A 14,108-nucleotide genomic window follows, 5' to 3' on the forward strand; every position below is an offset into this window, starting at 1 on the left:
GCAAAGCAGTCACCTTCCTTAAAAGCTAAATCCACAAGACACATGCGCTTCCTGTTCAAAACTTTTTGGACAGTCCAAAACAATGGTCCAACAAGCTCCTAGCCTGGAAGACAGGCCAACATTTGATGGGTATATCATAAGTTCTACCTTGAAAAACAAAACAAAAAGACGATACACTGTTCCCCAGTCCCACCCTGTCCAGTCTCAGGATTGCATAGGGGCCTGGCAAAGACTCAAAATTGTTATATTACAGTAGGCCTACAGTAAAGTTTCTGCCAGCTGCTGTGACTTGGTTGATCTATATTTCTCAAAGTTGTACTCTTCATAATGAGTTCTCTAATGTGCAATATAAGGTAATTAGAGTCATCTGTATTTAACTTCCAGAGGAAAAAAAAATTCTATTATCTAATCTAGCTGATCCCCTGATAGCCTGCTGAAAGTAAAATACTGTAACCTATTGCTTGGCCTTTGACAAGTGCTAATTATTTCCTGTCCAAGCACATTTTTCTCATGTAATTCCAAAGTACACAATAGGCTGATCTCTAAAACCCAGGCAGCTCAGCAAGCAGTGTGGTGGATGTTTTATAACTTTCACCACCACATGCTTGATGGCTACCATAGTCAATGCCTCATTCCAGACATCCAGCTGAAGCTTTGATGGGAAAAAGGGAGGAGGTGTATGGTAACAGTCTGTTTATGTGGTTCATATGGATGAGACTCTTAGATAGGTCACTGGGATGGGAAACATCAAATGATGGGGGTGAGGAGGGTGGGGGAAGGATTATAGTTATTTAATACCCTAAGGATACTTTGTGAGCTCTCAAGACATTGCCCTCTTGAAATATTCTTTCAGGTGCTTAGTTTTACAGAGGCCTGCACAGTGTCTTTTGCTAAGCTTTCTCTTCCCCTTCTCCTCCCCACACCCACCCCTTACCCCCTCACGCCACAAAGTACTTTTAACATTTTTGTTTCAGAGACTAGACTACATCACTTCAGCACTGGCTCCAACTCCTGATTAAATTGTTAGTAGTAACTAAAAGCCAGAAACACTGTAACCAGACTCCTTCTAAACAAGCTATTTTTGTCATGCAGCCTAGTGATTCGGTGTATTAGGAAATTATTGTTAACAAACCAAATGCACCCTCCAAAAGACATCCATTCTCAACATTTATGCTATCTCTGCGTAAGGCTGACTTTTTTGTTTTCTCCTGAGATAGAAAGGAGAAGGTGATGGAGGTGGCTTTTTTTCTTCACTCTTTTCCCTCCTTCTTGCCCATCTTTTTTTAAAATGAAGCTGACTGGGGGACAGAGTAGAAGGGAAAGTCCAGAACTGGAAGGGTCAAACAAAAAAACCCCTAGATCTCCCCAAACTGACATTTCATTTTTAAAAATAGCATTAGAAACAGACCAATTAAGAAATAAAACAATTTAAATTCTTCAAGTTTATGAGAAAAAAACAAATTAGAAAATTTTTAATTATTGCAACTCAAGTTGAATGGATTCACCCATCTCTCTGAAATAAAAAATGATTGGTACTCATATACCATTGACACTTGGCTCTCCTGAGTGTCGCTTTCTTTGGAAAAGTCTATCTTGCCTAGCTTGACCCCAGGAAGCATTGAATCTGAGAGCTGAAGTATCAAGTATTTACTAAGCACCTAGGATATAACAGGCACCATGACAGGCATTGGGAACACCAAATCAAAAACAAAACCGTCCCCATCCCCTCAAGGAACTTATATTCTATGGGAAGGAACCCTAGAGAAGAACCCACTCCTTGGCATAGCTCACAAGTACTTGTAGCTACTAGTGTGTCTCCTCCTCACCCTGCCAAAGTTATGTTGATTTTTTTAATATATATTTGGTTTATATGTTTATATTTGTAGTCTCCCTCTCCTCCCTGCCCCCCACCAGTTCCCTGATATAATGTAAGTTCCTTTAGGGCGGGCATGGTTGCATTTTTCTCCTGGTCTTCCCAGTATATAACAAAGTGCTTGGCACATATTGGGTGCTAATTAACACACTGATTGATACCTATCTTGGCTCTGCTTGAAAACCCAGAGTGAACAAGCAGGAACATAGGGCCTTCACAAGGCAGCCCATTTCAATTTTTTACCAAAGAAGTTTCTCTATAAACAAGCTCATATCTGATGCAACATTCAGGGACTGCTCCTAGTTGTACCTTCTTGAGCCAAGTAGTACAAGTACAATCCCTTTTCCCCCATGTCAGCCAGCCTTCTGAACACTTGGAGAATGTTATCACACTGCCCCCTTAAACCTTTTCTTCTTCAGGCTAAACATTCCTCGTCCCTTCATCCAAAATCCTTATATGGTATGACCTTCATGCTTTTTGTTATCCTGATTGCCATGTTCTGAAAACTCTCCAGCTTATCAATGACTGGCATCTTCCTTCAGAATGGCCACGTGGCCTTTGAATGCAGCCAAAGACCATAGCTGCCAAACACACTATTCACTTGTATTCTGTATATAATCCAGAAAACTCAGATTTTTTTTCAAGCACTCCTACCTAACTCTATCTCCTCGATATGATGAATATGATTTATTGAAGCAAATGTAAGACTTTATATTTATTTTCCTGTTAAATTTAACCTCACTGACATGGTTCAAGATTACTGAGATCTTTTGGATCTTCACACTGTCATCTGACATGCTAGCTAGCCATCCTAGCTTTTTTATGTGTGTGTGTCCCCTGAAAATCTGATAAGCATACCATCGATTCTTTTTATCTAAATCTTTGGTAAAAACATTAAACAGAATAAGATTAAGTACAAACCCTAAGGACATTCCACAGGTGTCCTCCCAAGTAGCTGCCACTGAACTAACAATGACTCTTTGGGTCCAGTCATTCAGCTAGTTCCAAATCTCCCTGACTGTGCTATTATCTAGTTCCCAACTCTTGATTTTGTCCACCAGAACAGCATGAAAGAATTTATTAAATTCTTCACTAAAATCTAGATAAATTATGGCTACCAAAGTCCCCCAATCTACCAATACAGTCTAGTAACCCAGTCAAAAAAGGAATTATGGTTGGTTTGACATAATCTGTTTTTGATGAAACTATGCTGTATCTCTGTGATTTAGATGAGCCTCTTACTTTTTTTATAATTGATACTAATTGAACTACAAATTGTAGTAAATTATCAATTGCAGAACTATATTCTGAAAACATTGTGTTTCTGAAGAGATATACCTCATTACTAGAAATAGCTTTCTGTAATTAGCAAGACTGTCACTACAAAATATAGCACAGTCTTAAACTCTGCTTTCTTACTCTGCTATATAGAGATATGTATCAACTTCAAAGTTCTTTGCAACAAAAAGTCTACATTATAAATTGAATATTTTGGGGAATAGGTATGTGTTTTCATTTCTAAAATTATACACTGAGTAGACTGTTAAAATATAGCATCAGAAATGTTAGGAAAACGGACCGTGTAGAAACTTGTGTGGAAGCCTCAACAAAATTCAGAACTCACTGATGTACGATCAAGTTTATATGCAAAGAAACTGAGGTGACCTGATGGTAACTCGCACTTATTTAATACCCCACAAATGAGATGGTAAAACACATTAGGTGAAAAATGTTCAAGCAATTCATCCTTCATCAAGCGTTGTAAGGGCATTCACTTTAAGCACTTCCCAAGCTTCTATCTATATTAGTTTTCAACGTGTTGGTAAAACTGGCTTTTCAGCATTAGGTACATTATGCTTAGAATGGAAACATCTGTGCTAAATATTAAGTCAAGAGCTAAATCTCAATCTCTCTCTCTTTCTCTCTTTCACACACACACACACACACACACACACACACACACACACACACACTCACTCTGGTGACACAAACCACAATAAACAATAAAGATACCAAAATAAAGTAAGCTTCTCCAGAAAGCATCTTAAGTGTAATTATATTTTTCCATAGGCCCTCCAATGAGAAGAACTGAACTAGCAACAAGAAGGTCCTCAGCTCGTACTGCTTGTGGACTTCAGTAATCAAAAAGAACCATTTAATTACAGGTCTAACCTCATATACCATTCCATTCGCAGCTCCCGTCGTGTGGTGAGCAAGGGAAGTAAATCTGTTATGATTTCATTCTTTTGTTCCATGGGCCATCCCTCTTTTCTGATTTCACAAAGCACTGCATTTGTCTAAGAAAAATGATAAAAAAAAAAGAAAGAAAAAGAGGAAGAAAAACATAAAATTAATAAAAAAGCCCATAAGCAAATAAGGACAGTAAATCAATGGCTTTTTTTATTACAGTTCCACTGCTAACAAATCAATACAGTAAATGATGGTCAAAAATGGGCACCATATATTTGGTATTTAATCAATGTACATGGCACATAAGGTAACCTATAAAGTTCCATTGCCTTAAGTAACACATTGTGCATTCTCCCTTTCATTTTCTCAACACATGTGCCTATTTTTTTCCCTTTGAGCTGCTGAGCATAAGCTATTATTAGAAATGATTTTCACGTACACTTCTCTGTGAGTTGTTTGTTTTGCCTTTTTAAAAAAGAAGTCTTTGACTTTCCCTCTCTCTACTTCCTGCTACCAGCTGTGGCTTTCTGCACTGTCTCTCTTCTTTGAATCATTAATTTCTATTCCCAGCCATGCCAATGATTTTTTTCTTCCCTCTCTCATTCTTCTTGGTTGGTGGGAAAAAACAAAACAAAACAAAACCGAGATCTTGCTAAGAAATAAATAAGTGCACAGAACGCAAGAATTATATGATATCCAAACTGACATTTTCCAGATTTGAAAATCCACTGCACATACAATTATACCCATATTTCAAAAAAGTTTAAGGCATTTTTAAACACAGATAAAAGTTCAGCTATAAGGGACTAAGAATTTTGTAGGGAATTGTTTATTCTATGATCATGGCAACAGAAGGAAATTATGCTCAGAGTTGAGCATATACATACTCATATTTACAACCTTTGCCTAGTTGTAGGAAGTCAGAGGTGAAAGCCTCTTTAAACAGTCAAAGCCTAAACACACTTTACCATGTGTAGACTTCAAGTGAGAAAATTCAATACCCATCTAATTATCACTTTCACTTGATCCCAACAAAACTGCAAACCCTTTTGGTTTATATGTATGTTAAGATCTCTACAAAATATACAAAAATATTAATATGAAAACTGTACAAGTATAGCTTTAAATTTGAGCAGTGCCCAGTCGTTTCAAGCACATACTTTTTTAAACATGTTCATCTAACTTCACATAAATGGAAGACGAGAATTTAAAGCTGTCTGAAAGTTGTTCTACATTTAAACTGTGTCTTTTGGCAATATTCTTAACACAAAAACTGTTAAAGAAAAGAAAGGTAAAGCCTCCACATTGGTATCTTAAGTACTCTAATTTCCTCACCCAATTTATGTCCACAAAACTATTTTCACAATGAAAATCCCAGCATAATTTGCCCTTCCACTGATTTTATATAATCTCTTTACAATCTGCATAATCTCTTCATACTCTCATCTCCCAAGGAAAAGGGGGCTTCCATCAGGTCTCTGTTGGACACACTTTAACTGGTTGGCAGCAGGACTTTTAGGCCTCACTGCAGAACCAAATTGCATAGCCTCTTCAGGCAATCCCACTGCTCAAAGGCTGACACCAACAAGTATCTAAAGCATGTCTAATTCCAAAGAGGCCCAGTTTCAAAGAGTATTCAAACAAACAAAAGCCTGTTTCCTTGGCTATGTATAACTTAACTCATGTATACCTAACATGAGAGCTGTAAGGGATAACAAAGGGTTATTTAGCCCTTCTTCCACATTTCAAAGTACATATACTTTTTACCCCAAAATAAAAAACGCTGAAACAGATTCAAATACACACATCAGATGTGATTAATGTAATTAAGAACATAAATATATTTCTATTTAAAAAAAATTAGATAATTTAAAAAATCATTGTCATTCCTTTAATAACTAAAATTCCTTTTGCAAATGTATTCTAGCTTTTGAAAAAAAGTTTTATATTGACCTATGTTGTTAGGAAATTTTACTTCCTAACATTTTCATCTGGGTATTACAAAAGTCATAGATATTTCCCAAAAGATTTTTTCCCAACTTACCAGGTCCCCAAATTAATATACTTTCTTCCTATACTTTCCTGCACAAGAATGACATGTTTGACAAAATAAGTTGTGCTCCTACTATATTTATAATTTTTATTATATGTCTTAGCTGCCCATAGCCTGATAGTTTTCAGATTTTAGGCCCTGTTGTTCCATCCTAATTGGCATGGCTGCATTAAGAACCTACAAATTATGACAGACAGGACCCTAAAAACTTAGAAGAAAATAGATAATAAGGCTCCTATTCCCAATATCTAGAAAACTTTATTCTTCACATTATTTAGAAGTCACCTATAGTTGCTTTGTTTCAGTAGAATCCTGGACACACTCAAAAAAAAAAAAAAGGACAGATTTAAGAAGGGATATGAAAAAGAAGCACTCCAGAGGAAAAGAGATAGTCATATGTACTTGACTTTAAGAAACCTTGCTATATTAAAGAATAAAAACTACAACAATTCCCAAAACTAACAGAGGGTAAGGGATTATTCAATCCACAAAAAGGGTCTTTCCTTTATAAATGAATTAGCTCCAGGGTTCTTTTAAATGCTCACCTTCCTTAGCCTAGTCAAATGATTATTCAAGTTCCAAAAATTTCATTTAGATGCAACTTTTCAAGCCCATGCCTAGCATATATTGAAAGTCACACCCAACTCAATGTATAAAATAAATATGACAGACAGGGGGACAGTTCTTGGGATGAAGAAAGTAACTACGGTTGCAATGAGAAAATAGCAACAACAACAAAAGAAGAATGGGTTGGGAATGACTCTATAGACACTAAAATTCAATATTCAAGGTGAAGACTGCATCTTCATTTTTTTAAATTTTAGGTGAAAGGGACCCAATGCACTAAAGACACGAAAGGACACTGAACTGCCAAGGCGGCATGTTTTCCTAAGGCAGTTAATGGTGATATTTTCCTCTTCTTAGAGTGTCATCTTCTCCAAACTTGACTTCACCTAGGAAAGATTAATAGGCCATTTACCCATGAGCAGAAGCATGGATGATAGGGCTGTCTCAAGAGAATCATAAATCCGAAAATATCAACATATCCTCACTCCTTCCAGAGCCTAAAACATAGCCTGGTCTCAAAACTTGGGAAAAGTGTACAGCATTGCTGAGAGAAGTAATTTGTAGGTTAAGTTTCATGCCATAGTAACTCCTTCTGACTGAGTTCAAAACCTAAGGGAGCATGGAAATATTGACAAGCCTCAAGCCACAATCCACAAGGAGCAGGTTGGAACCAATAACATTCTCTCCTTCAGCTGCATCTCAAACTTAATTAATCTCCTTGACTCTGAATCTGTGACAATTCAACAAGAATGTCACTAAGTATTCTATTCTTCAAAGCAAAATTAAAAAACTCAAATACCTCAACCTGTGTATAATCAAAAACTCAGAGAATGAGCAACTTCTAAATGTCTCATTTGATTTAGAGAGCTGGAAATGATATGTCATATGAGAACCATGATGCCATCAGAGGAACTATATACCAGACACTATCCAGATGCACAAGGAGCCTGTAGCACATGAAAAAAAAAATCTTCAATGATGTAAAAGATTTGATAATGGTTTTGATTTTTGGAATTGGCCAAAAGAGTCCAGTAAGAAAATGGTAAGATAGGTGACCATGCTGAGTAATATTTTTGGTTAAAAACTGGTTTGATTATAAAGTACGAATGACATAAATTTCTTTGTGTGGCTACAAGAGGCAATTCCAAAATAATTTTTTGAATTCCAAAGATATTTTTGACAATGGCAGTATTATGGAGGTAGGATATAACTCCAAAGATAATGTGAGATACTACAATCTTTTGAGTTGTACAAATTCACAGATTAAAAAAGAATCACTGAATTGCATAGTTACAAAGGACTTTGACAGCCACCCAGTCCAACCGATATAAAGGATCCCTACTACAACATTATCTGAAAATCTGACATGTAATTTCTTCCTGAAGACCTCTAAAGAGGATGGACTTACAACTTCTTGAGGCATCGAATTCCATTTTGGGATATCTCTAATCATTAGAAAGTTTTAACTTTTACCAAGACTAAATATGCCTCTTTGTATATTGCACTCATTATACCTGGTTCTTCCCTCTCCAGCCAAACACAACAAATCTAATCTCTTTTCCACGTAACTGAGACAACTATCATCTCTACCTTAATTCTTTCCTTCTCCAAGCTAAATACCCCCAATTCTTTTAACCATTTGGCAAATGACATAGGTTCAAAGCCATTTACCATCCCTTTTGCCCTCTTCTGGACACACTCTAACTAATCAATGTATTTTCAATCTGTGGTACTCAGAACTGAACATTATATTACAAAAAGAGTCTAACAGGGTTAAATGACAGAACTGATAGAAGTATGACACTGTAGAAAGAATTCTATATTTGGAGTAAGAAAACCTAGTCTGAATTCAGAAAATGATACCAGTTTTCTTGTGTGGCTCATAAATTGTCTATAAAAGACAATTCCAAAACAATTCATTACCACTTGCCACCTGTAGAACAGTAATACAGTTTCTTTCCCTCTATAGGCCTCAATTTCCTCATTGATAAAATGAAAGGGTTAAATGAGATAATGTCTAGTTCCTTCTAGGTCTAAAATTCTATTATGCTAAAATTCAAGTCAACAAATATGTATCAAGATTCTATTATGTACTGGGAACTTTGCTAAATGCTGGGGATACAAAAAGAGCAAAAGACTATCTCTGTTCTCAGGGAGCTCACAATTGAATGGTGGAGACAACATGCAAATAACTAAATGCAAAAAAAGATATACAGTATGAATTACATTATAGTAAATGACCATAGTAATCTAGTATATGATAAACCCAAAGATCCAAGTTTTTTGGAACCAATACTCATTATTTGACAAAAACTGTTAGGAAAACGGGAAAATAGTATGGCAGAAACAGAGACCCGCATCTCACACCATATACCAAGATAAGGTCAAAATGGGTACATGATTCACAAATAAATGGTGACACATAAGCAAATTAAGAGAGCATGGAATAATTTATTTGTAAGATTTATGAATAAGGGAAGAATTTAGGATGAAAGAAAAGATAGCATTACAAAATATAAAATAGATCATTTTGATGATATAAAATCAAAAAGTCTTTGCACAAACAAAGCCAATGCAACCAAAATTACAAGGAAAGCAGAAAACTGGGTGGAAATTTTTGCAACAAGTATCTCTGGTAAAGGCCTCATTTCTCAAATATATAGAGAATTGAGCCAAATTTATAAAAACACTAGTCATTCCCCAATTGATAAATGGTCAAAGGATATGAACAGGCAGTTTTCAGACAAAGAAACCAAAACTATCTATAGTCATATGAAAACATGCTGTAAATTATTGATTAGAGAAATGCAAATTAAAACAACTCTAAGGTACCACCCCACACCTATCAGAGTGGCTAATACGACAAAAAAGGAAAATGTTGGATGTTGGAGGGGACACGGTAAAACTAATGCACTACTGGTGGGGTTGTGAACTGATCCAACCATTCTGGAGAGCAATTTGTAACTATGCCCAAAGGGTTATAAAACTGTGCATACACTTTGATCCAACAATACCACTGCTAGGTCTATAAATAACCCAAAGACATCCAAAAAAAGGGGGAAAGGACCTATTTGTACAAAAATATTTATAGCAGCTTTTTTGTGGTTGCTAAGAATTGGAAATCAAAGGATGCCCATCAATAGGGGAATGGCTACACAAGCTGTGGTATATGATTGTAATGGAATGTTATTGTGCTGTAAGAAATGACAAGCAGGATGATTTCAGAAAAACCTGGAAAGACTTACATGAACTGATGCATAGTGAAGTAAACAGAACCAGGAGAACAATGTACACAATAACAATATTGTCTGATGAAGAACTGTGAATGATTTAGCTATTCTCAGCAATACAATGATCCAAGACAATCCCAAAAGACTGATGATGAAGCATACTATCTGCCTCCAGAGAAAGAACTAGTATTGATTGAATACAACTGAAGCATGCTATTTTTAACTTTTTTTCTTTCTTTCTTTTCTTTTATTCTAGTCTTCTTGTACAAAATGACTAATGTGGAAATGTTTTACATAATTGCACCTATATCTGATTGCTTATTATCTCAAGGAGGAAGCAGGGATAGAATTTGGAACTCAAAACTTTAAATAAAAATGTTTTAAAAATGTAAAAAAAAAGTTAAAGAACCATGTCCCAGAAAACATGTTAAAATAGAAATCTTTCTGGTAGGAATAAAAAAATTGACATATATAGATATATATATATATATATACACACACACACACACACACACATATACACATACACACATACACACACATATACATACATACACACAAAGGATAATTTTGGGATAAGCAACAGAAGGAAGACACTAGCATTAAGGGGGGTAGCAAAAGGCTTCTTGTAGAAGGTGAGATTTTACCTGAGACTTGAAGGAAACCAGTCAAGCCAAGAGACAGAAATGAAGAGGGAGAGAATTCCAGGCATGGGGGACAGCCAGTGAAAATTCCCAAAGCTGGGAGATGGAGTGTCTTATATGAGAAACAGTAGGGATGCTGGTATCCCTGCATCATACTGTATGAAAAAGTAAGAAGTGCCCAGGTCATAAAGGGCTCTGAAAGCCAAATGGAGGATTTTGTATTTTATCTTGGAGGTAACAGAGAGTTGGTGCAGTTTATTAATGCAGTGGTGGGGAGGAGAGGAAAAGGAGGAAGGGAAGGGATGGGCCTGTACTTTAGGAAGATTAATATGATAGCTGAGGGGAAGATGGTCTGGAGTGGGGAGAGATTTGAGGCAGGGAGACCAAACCTGCAAGCCACTACAATAGTTCAGGTATGAGGCGATGAGGGTCTATATCAGGATGGCAGCAGTGTCAGAGGAGAAAAAGAGACATATTCTAGAGATATTATAAAGGTAGAATGAACAGAACTTGGCAACTCATTGGATGGGGTGAGGCAGGGGAAGAGGATGGTGAGAAAGAAGAGCTGACGGTGACAACTAGGTTGTAAGCCTGGATGATTGGAAAGGTGGTAGTGCTCAAGACAGTTATAGGGAAGTTAGCAAAAGGGGAGGGCCTACAAGGAACAAAGAAACAAGGAGCAGCAAGGAAGCCACTATTCCTGGATCACACAGTATGTGGGGGAGAGTAAATTACAAGACCGGAAAAAACAGGAAGGTGCCAGATGATGAAAGGCCTTAAAAACCAAATGAAAGATAATATCCTTGCTAGTTGCATGACTTTTTACAAGGTCTTATAAGTAGTAAGGAGCAAAGAGCTAGAATAAAGGTCTTTTAACTCCATGTTTAGTGTTCAGTCAAGCATTTATTAAGTATTTACTAAGTACCAGTGACTGTACCAGGTGCTAGGTTATCGTTGTTGCTATTCAGTCATGTCTGCCTCTTTGTGACCCCATGGATTTTTTTTCCCATGGGGTTTTCTTGGCAAAGATACTGGAGTGGTTTGCCATTCCTTCTCTAGTATATCCTCATTTTACAGATGAGGAACTGAGGCAAATAGGGATTAAATGACTTGCCCAGGGTCACACAGATAACAGGTATCTGAGGTAGGATTTGAAAAATCTTCCCGGACTCCAGGAAGCACTCTAGTGCTCTATCTGGTGCACCACTGAGCTGCCCTAGGTGCTAGGTACATACAAACAAAGAATGAAACAAACCCTACTCTCAAGGAGATTTTATGTTCTATTATATCACAAAGTCTAGCAAACAGTTAAAAAAGACAATTAAATTAAAAGACTCATTACTTTATGATCCCAGTAAGTTTCAAGATTTACCAAGTGGAAGATTTTATTTTCTTTACTCAATAGGTTAAACATTTGTTCAAGCTTTGGTTAACGAAGAGGAAGGAAGGAAAAGTATCTGTGCCCTAAGGACCTCCAGAGAGCGTTAGTTTCTTCTGCCTTAATAATCTGGGTTTTCTAAGAGACAGATGATCACTCAGCCATGAATTAGTAACCCCCTCATTTACCAATTTAAGATGAATCACTTCAACTATTTCGCCCTTGATATAGTATCTGTTATTCATTCATTTATACGACAAACATTAAGTATCAACAATGTGAAATGCCATGTATACCATGCTCAATTGAAAATATTTCCTCATTTTAGTCACAGAGGATCAGCACTTACATGCAATCGGGAATGTGGACACTCTGAATTAGTTATGTGAAAGACTTTCAAGGCAAACAGTCTAGAAGTTGAATATGCTAACTTCAGAGTAAAATGTGGAAATATTCTCTTCATTAATAATGATCTTCATTTAGCCTTTTTTTCAAATGTTCCTTCCCAATGTGACTATATCCTTGAACTGACCAATATGCTACTTCTCTGGCACACTCACAGAGACATACTACTCTCACCAATTCACCACATTTCTCCCCAAGAAGAGCCACGCAAACAAGATGGTGGTCAAAAAGTCGGCTTGTTATTTCTGCTTTCTCAGCAAAAATCCAGCTAATTTGCTTCTAAAGTACAAGGGCATAAACTTCAACATCCCAGTGGGACAAAAAAAAGGGTAATGTCCTTGCTAGGGGGAGGGGAGAAAACTGTGCCACTTCCATCACTTCTTATGTGTGTCTACCTCATTTTAGGAGTCCATTTCCCCTCTACACACACAAATTACAAAGATACGCTCTGACTGATAACAAGGGCTAAAGGTTCAACTTGTGAAGAAACTCAGTTTAAGATGTTATCAGCTAGGAAAGCTATTTCCTCACATCAGCACTGCACAGGGCTGTCAGAAACCCAACCAGTACCACCCCTCTTTAAAAGGGCAGGAACATTTTTTTCCCTCTAAAGAAAAGCACAAAACCTACTACTATAGCTACAGTCCCATCAAAGAAAGGTTGACCTTAGGTCTTCCTTCATTTAATGATAGTTAGTGAAAGATTATTGTCTTGTGGGGCCTCTGTAGGCCAATGTTGAGTGATGCCTTAACATTTCCTAAAATGGACTGGATGGGCATCACCTCAGATTTCCACCATGCTTAGGTTCTCAGGTCAAAAGAATAAATAAACACTCCTCTCAGCCCTTCTGCCTTCCTTATCTCCCCCTCCTGCGAGCAGGAGGTTTTGGGGGGGTGCTATCATTTACACAATGTTGAAACTTTCTTTCCTCCATTTCCTGACTTGGAGGAAAAGTATCCTGGATGACCTCCTCCGAGAGATAACACCAAATAACTACTGGGTGTTGTGTACACTGGATTACTTAAGGCAGTTGTCTTCATAATTTCCTACCTATCCCCTTCCCCCCAACCTCAATAAGGAAAGTGGGATATAAGCTTACTGTATTATAATAAGTCACAAAGATAATAAAATCCAGAAGTCCACAAACAAATAAGCCTTTTATTCCCAAGTAAAGGGGCATTCATCTTGAAGACCCACATCATTAATTTCTCAAGTGAAAGAACTCAGCAGGCAGAAAGACAATTTACATATCAGTCCTTGACAAGGATCAGCAAAACTAATTCTGGGGTTCCTAGCATCTTCTTCCATGTAGTCAGGAGAGGCAACTGATGAGTCAGGGCAAATGTTATTCTAGTTCACTTATAAGATTCTAAACAAAGGCCCAAAGTAGCCTTAACATAACATTTTGCTGTTCTTTTCAAAGAGGTTTCACATCATCTTAGCCCTCTGATTTGTAATATCCCAGAATTCCACTCACTTATCTGTATCATAGTAACCTCTTTGCCTGCAGTAGCTTAAGCTGGTCATAACTATACCCACCATTACAGCCTTGTGGGTAAATGTATGAATACTTAGACTGGAAAAGATGGTCTCCCCGGCCGCCAGTGGGCGATCCTGACCACTTGTAGGCATTTAACCTCCAAACCCTATGTCTGCTGTCAGGAGGAACGAGGCTAGACACCTGCATTCCAATTGGTAACTTTTGTGCTTTGGATTTTGGGGTAAAAAATGGCTTGTGTTTCTCAGGGAAAGCAAATACAAAAAAAAA

General features: G+C 37.1%; 1 protein-coding gene across 3 annotated transcripts in view; it reads right to left on the bottom strand.

The window, feature by feature from the left end:
• FTO (FTO alpha-ketoglutarate dependent dioxygenase) overlaps window positions 1–14,108 on the bottom strand; it is a 418,955-nt gene that overhangs the window by 173,899 nt on the left and 230,948 nt on the right. Inside the window, exon 8 of one of the 3 annotated variants that reach the window (XM_020985190.2) lies at window positions 4,046–4,170. In XM_020985190.2, the coding sequence (XP_020840849.1) occupies window positions 4,046–4,170 (125 nt within the window). Of the gene's footprint in view, window positions 1–4,045; window positions 4,171–14,108 lie in introns of those variants that run through there. The other 2 variants (XM_020985192.2, XM_078150063.1) reach the window with 2 other exon arrangements.

Source organism: Phascolarctos cinereus, unplaced genomic scaffold (assembly GCF_003287225.1).
Source record: "Phascolarctos cinereus isolate Bilbo 61053 unplaced genomic scaffold, phaCin_HiC Scaffold_2;HRSCAF=192, whole genome shotgun sequence".
Lineage (NCBI taxonomy): Eukaryota > Metazoa > Chordata > Mammalia > Diprotodontia > Phascolarctidae > Phascolarctos > Phascolarctos cinereus.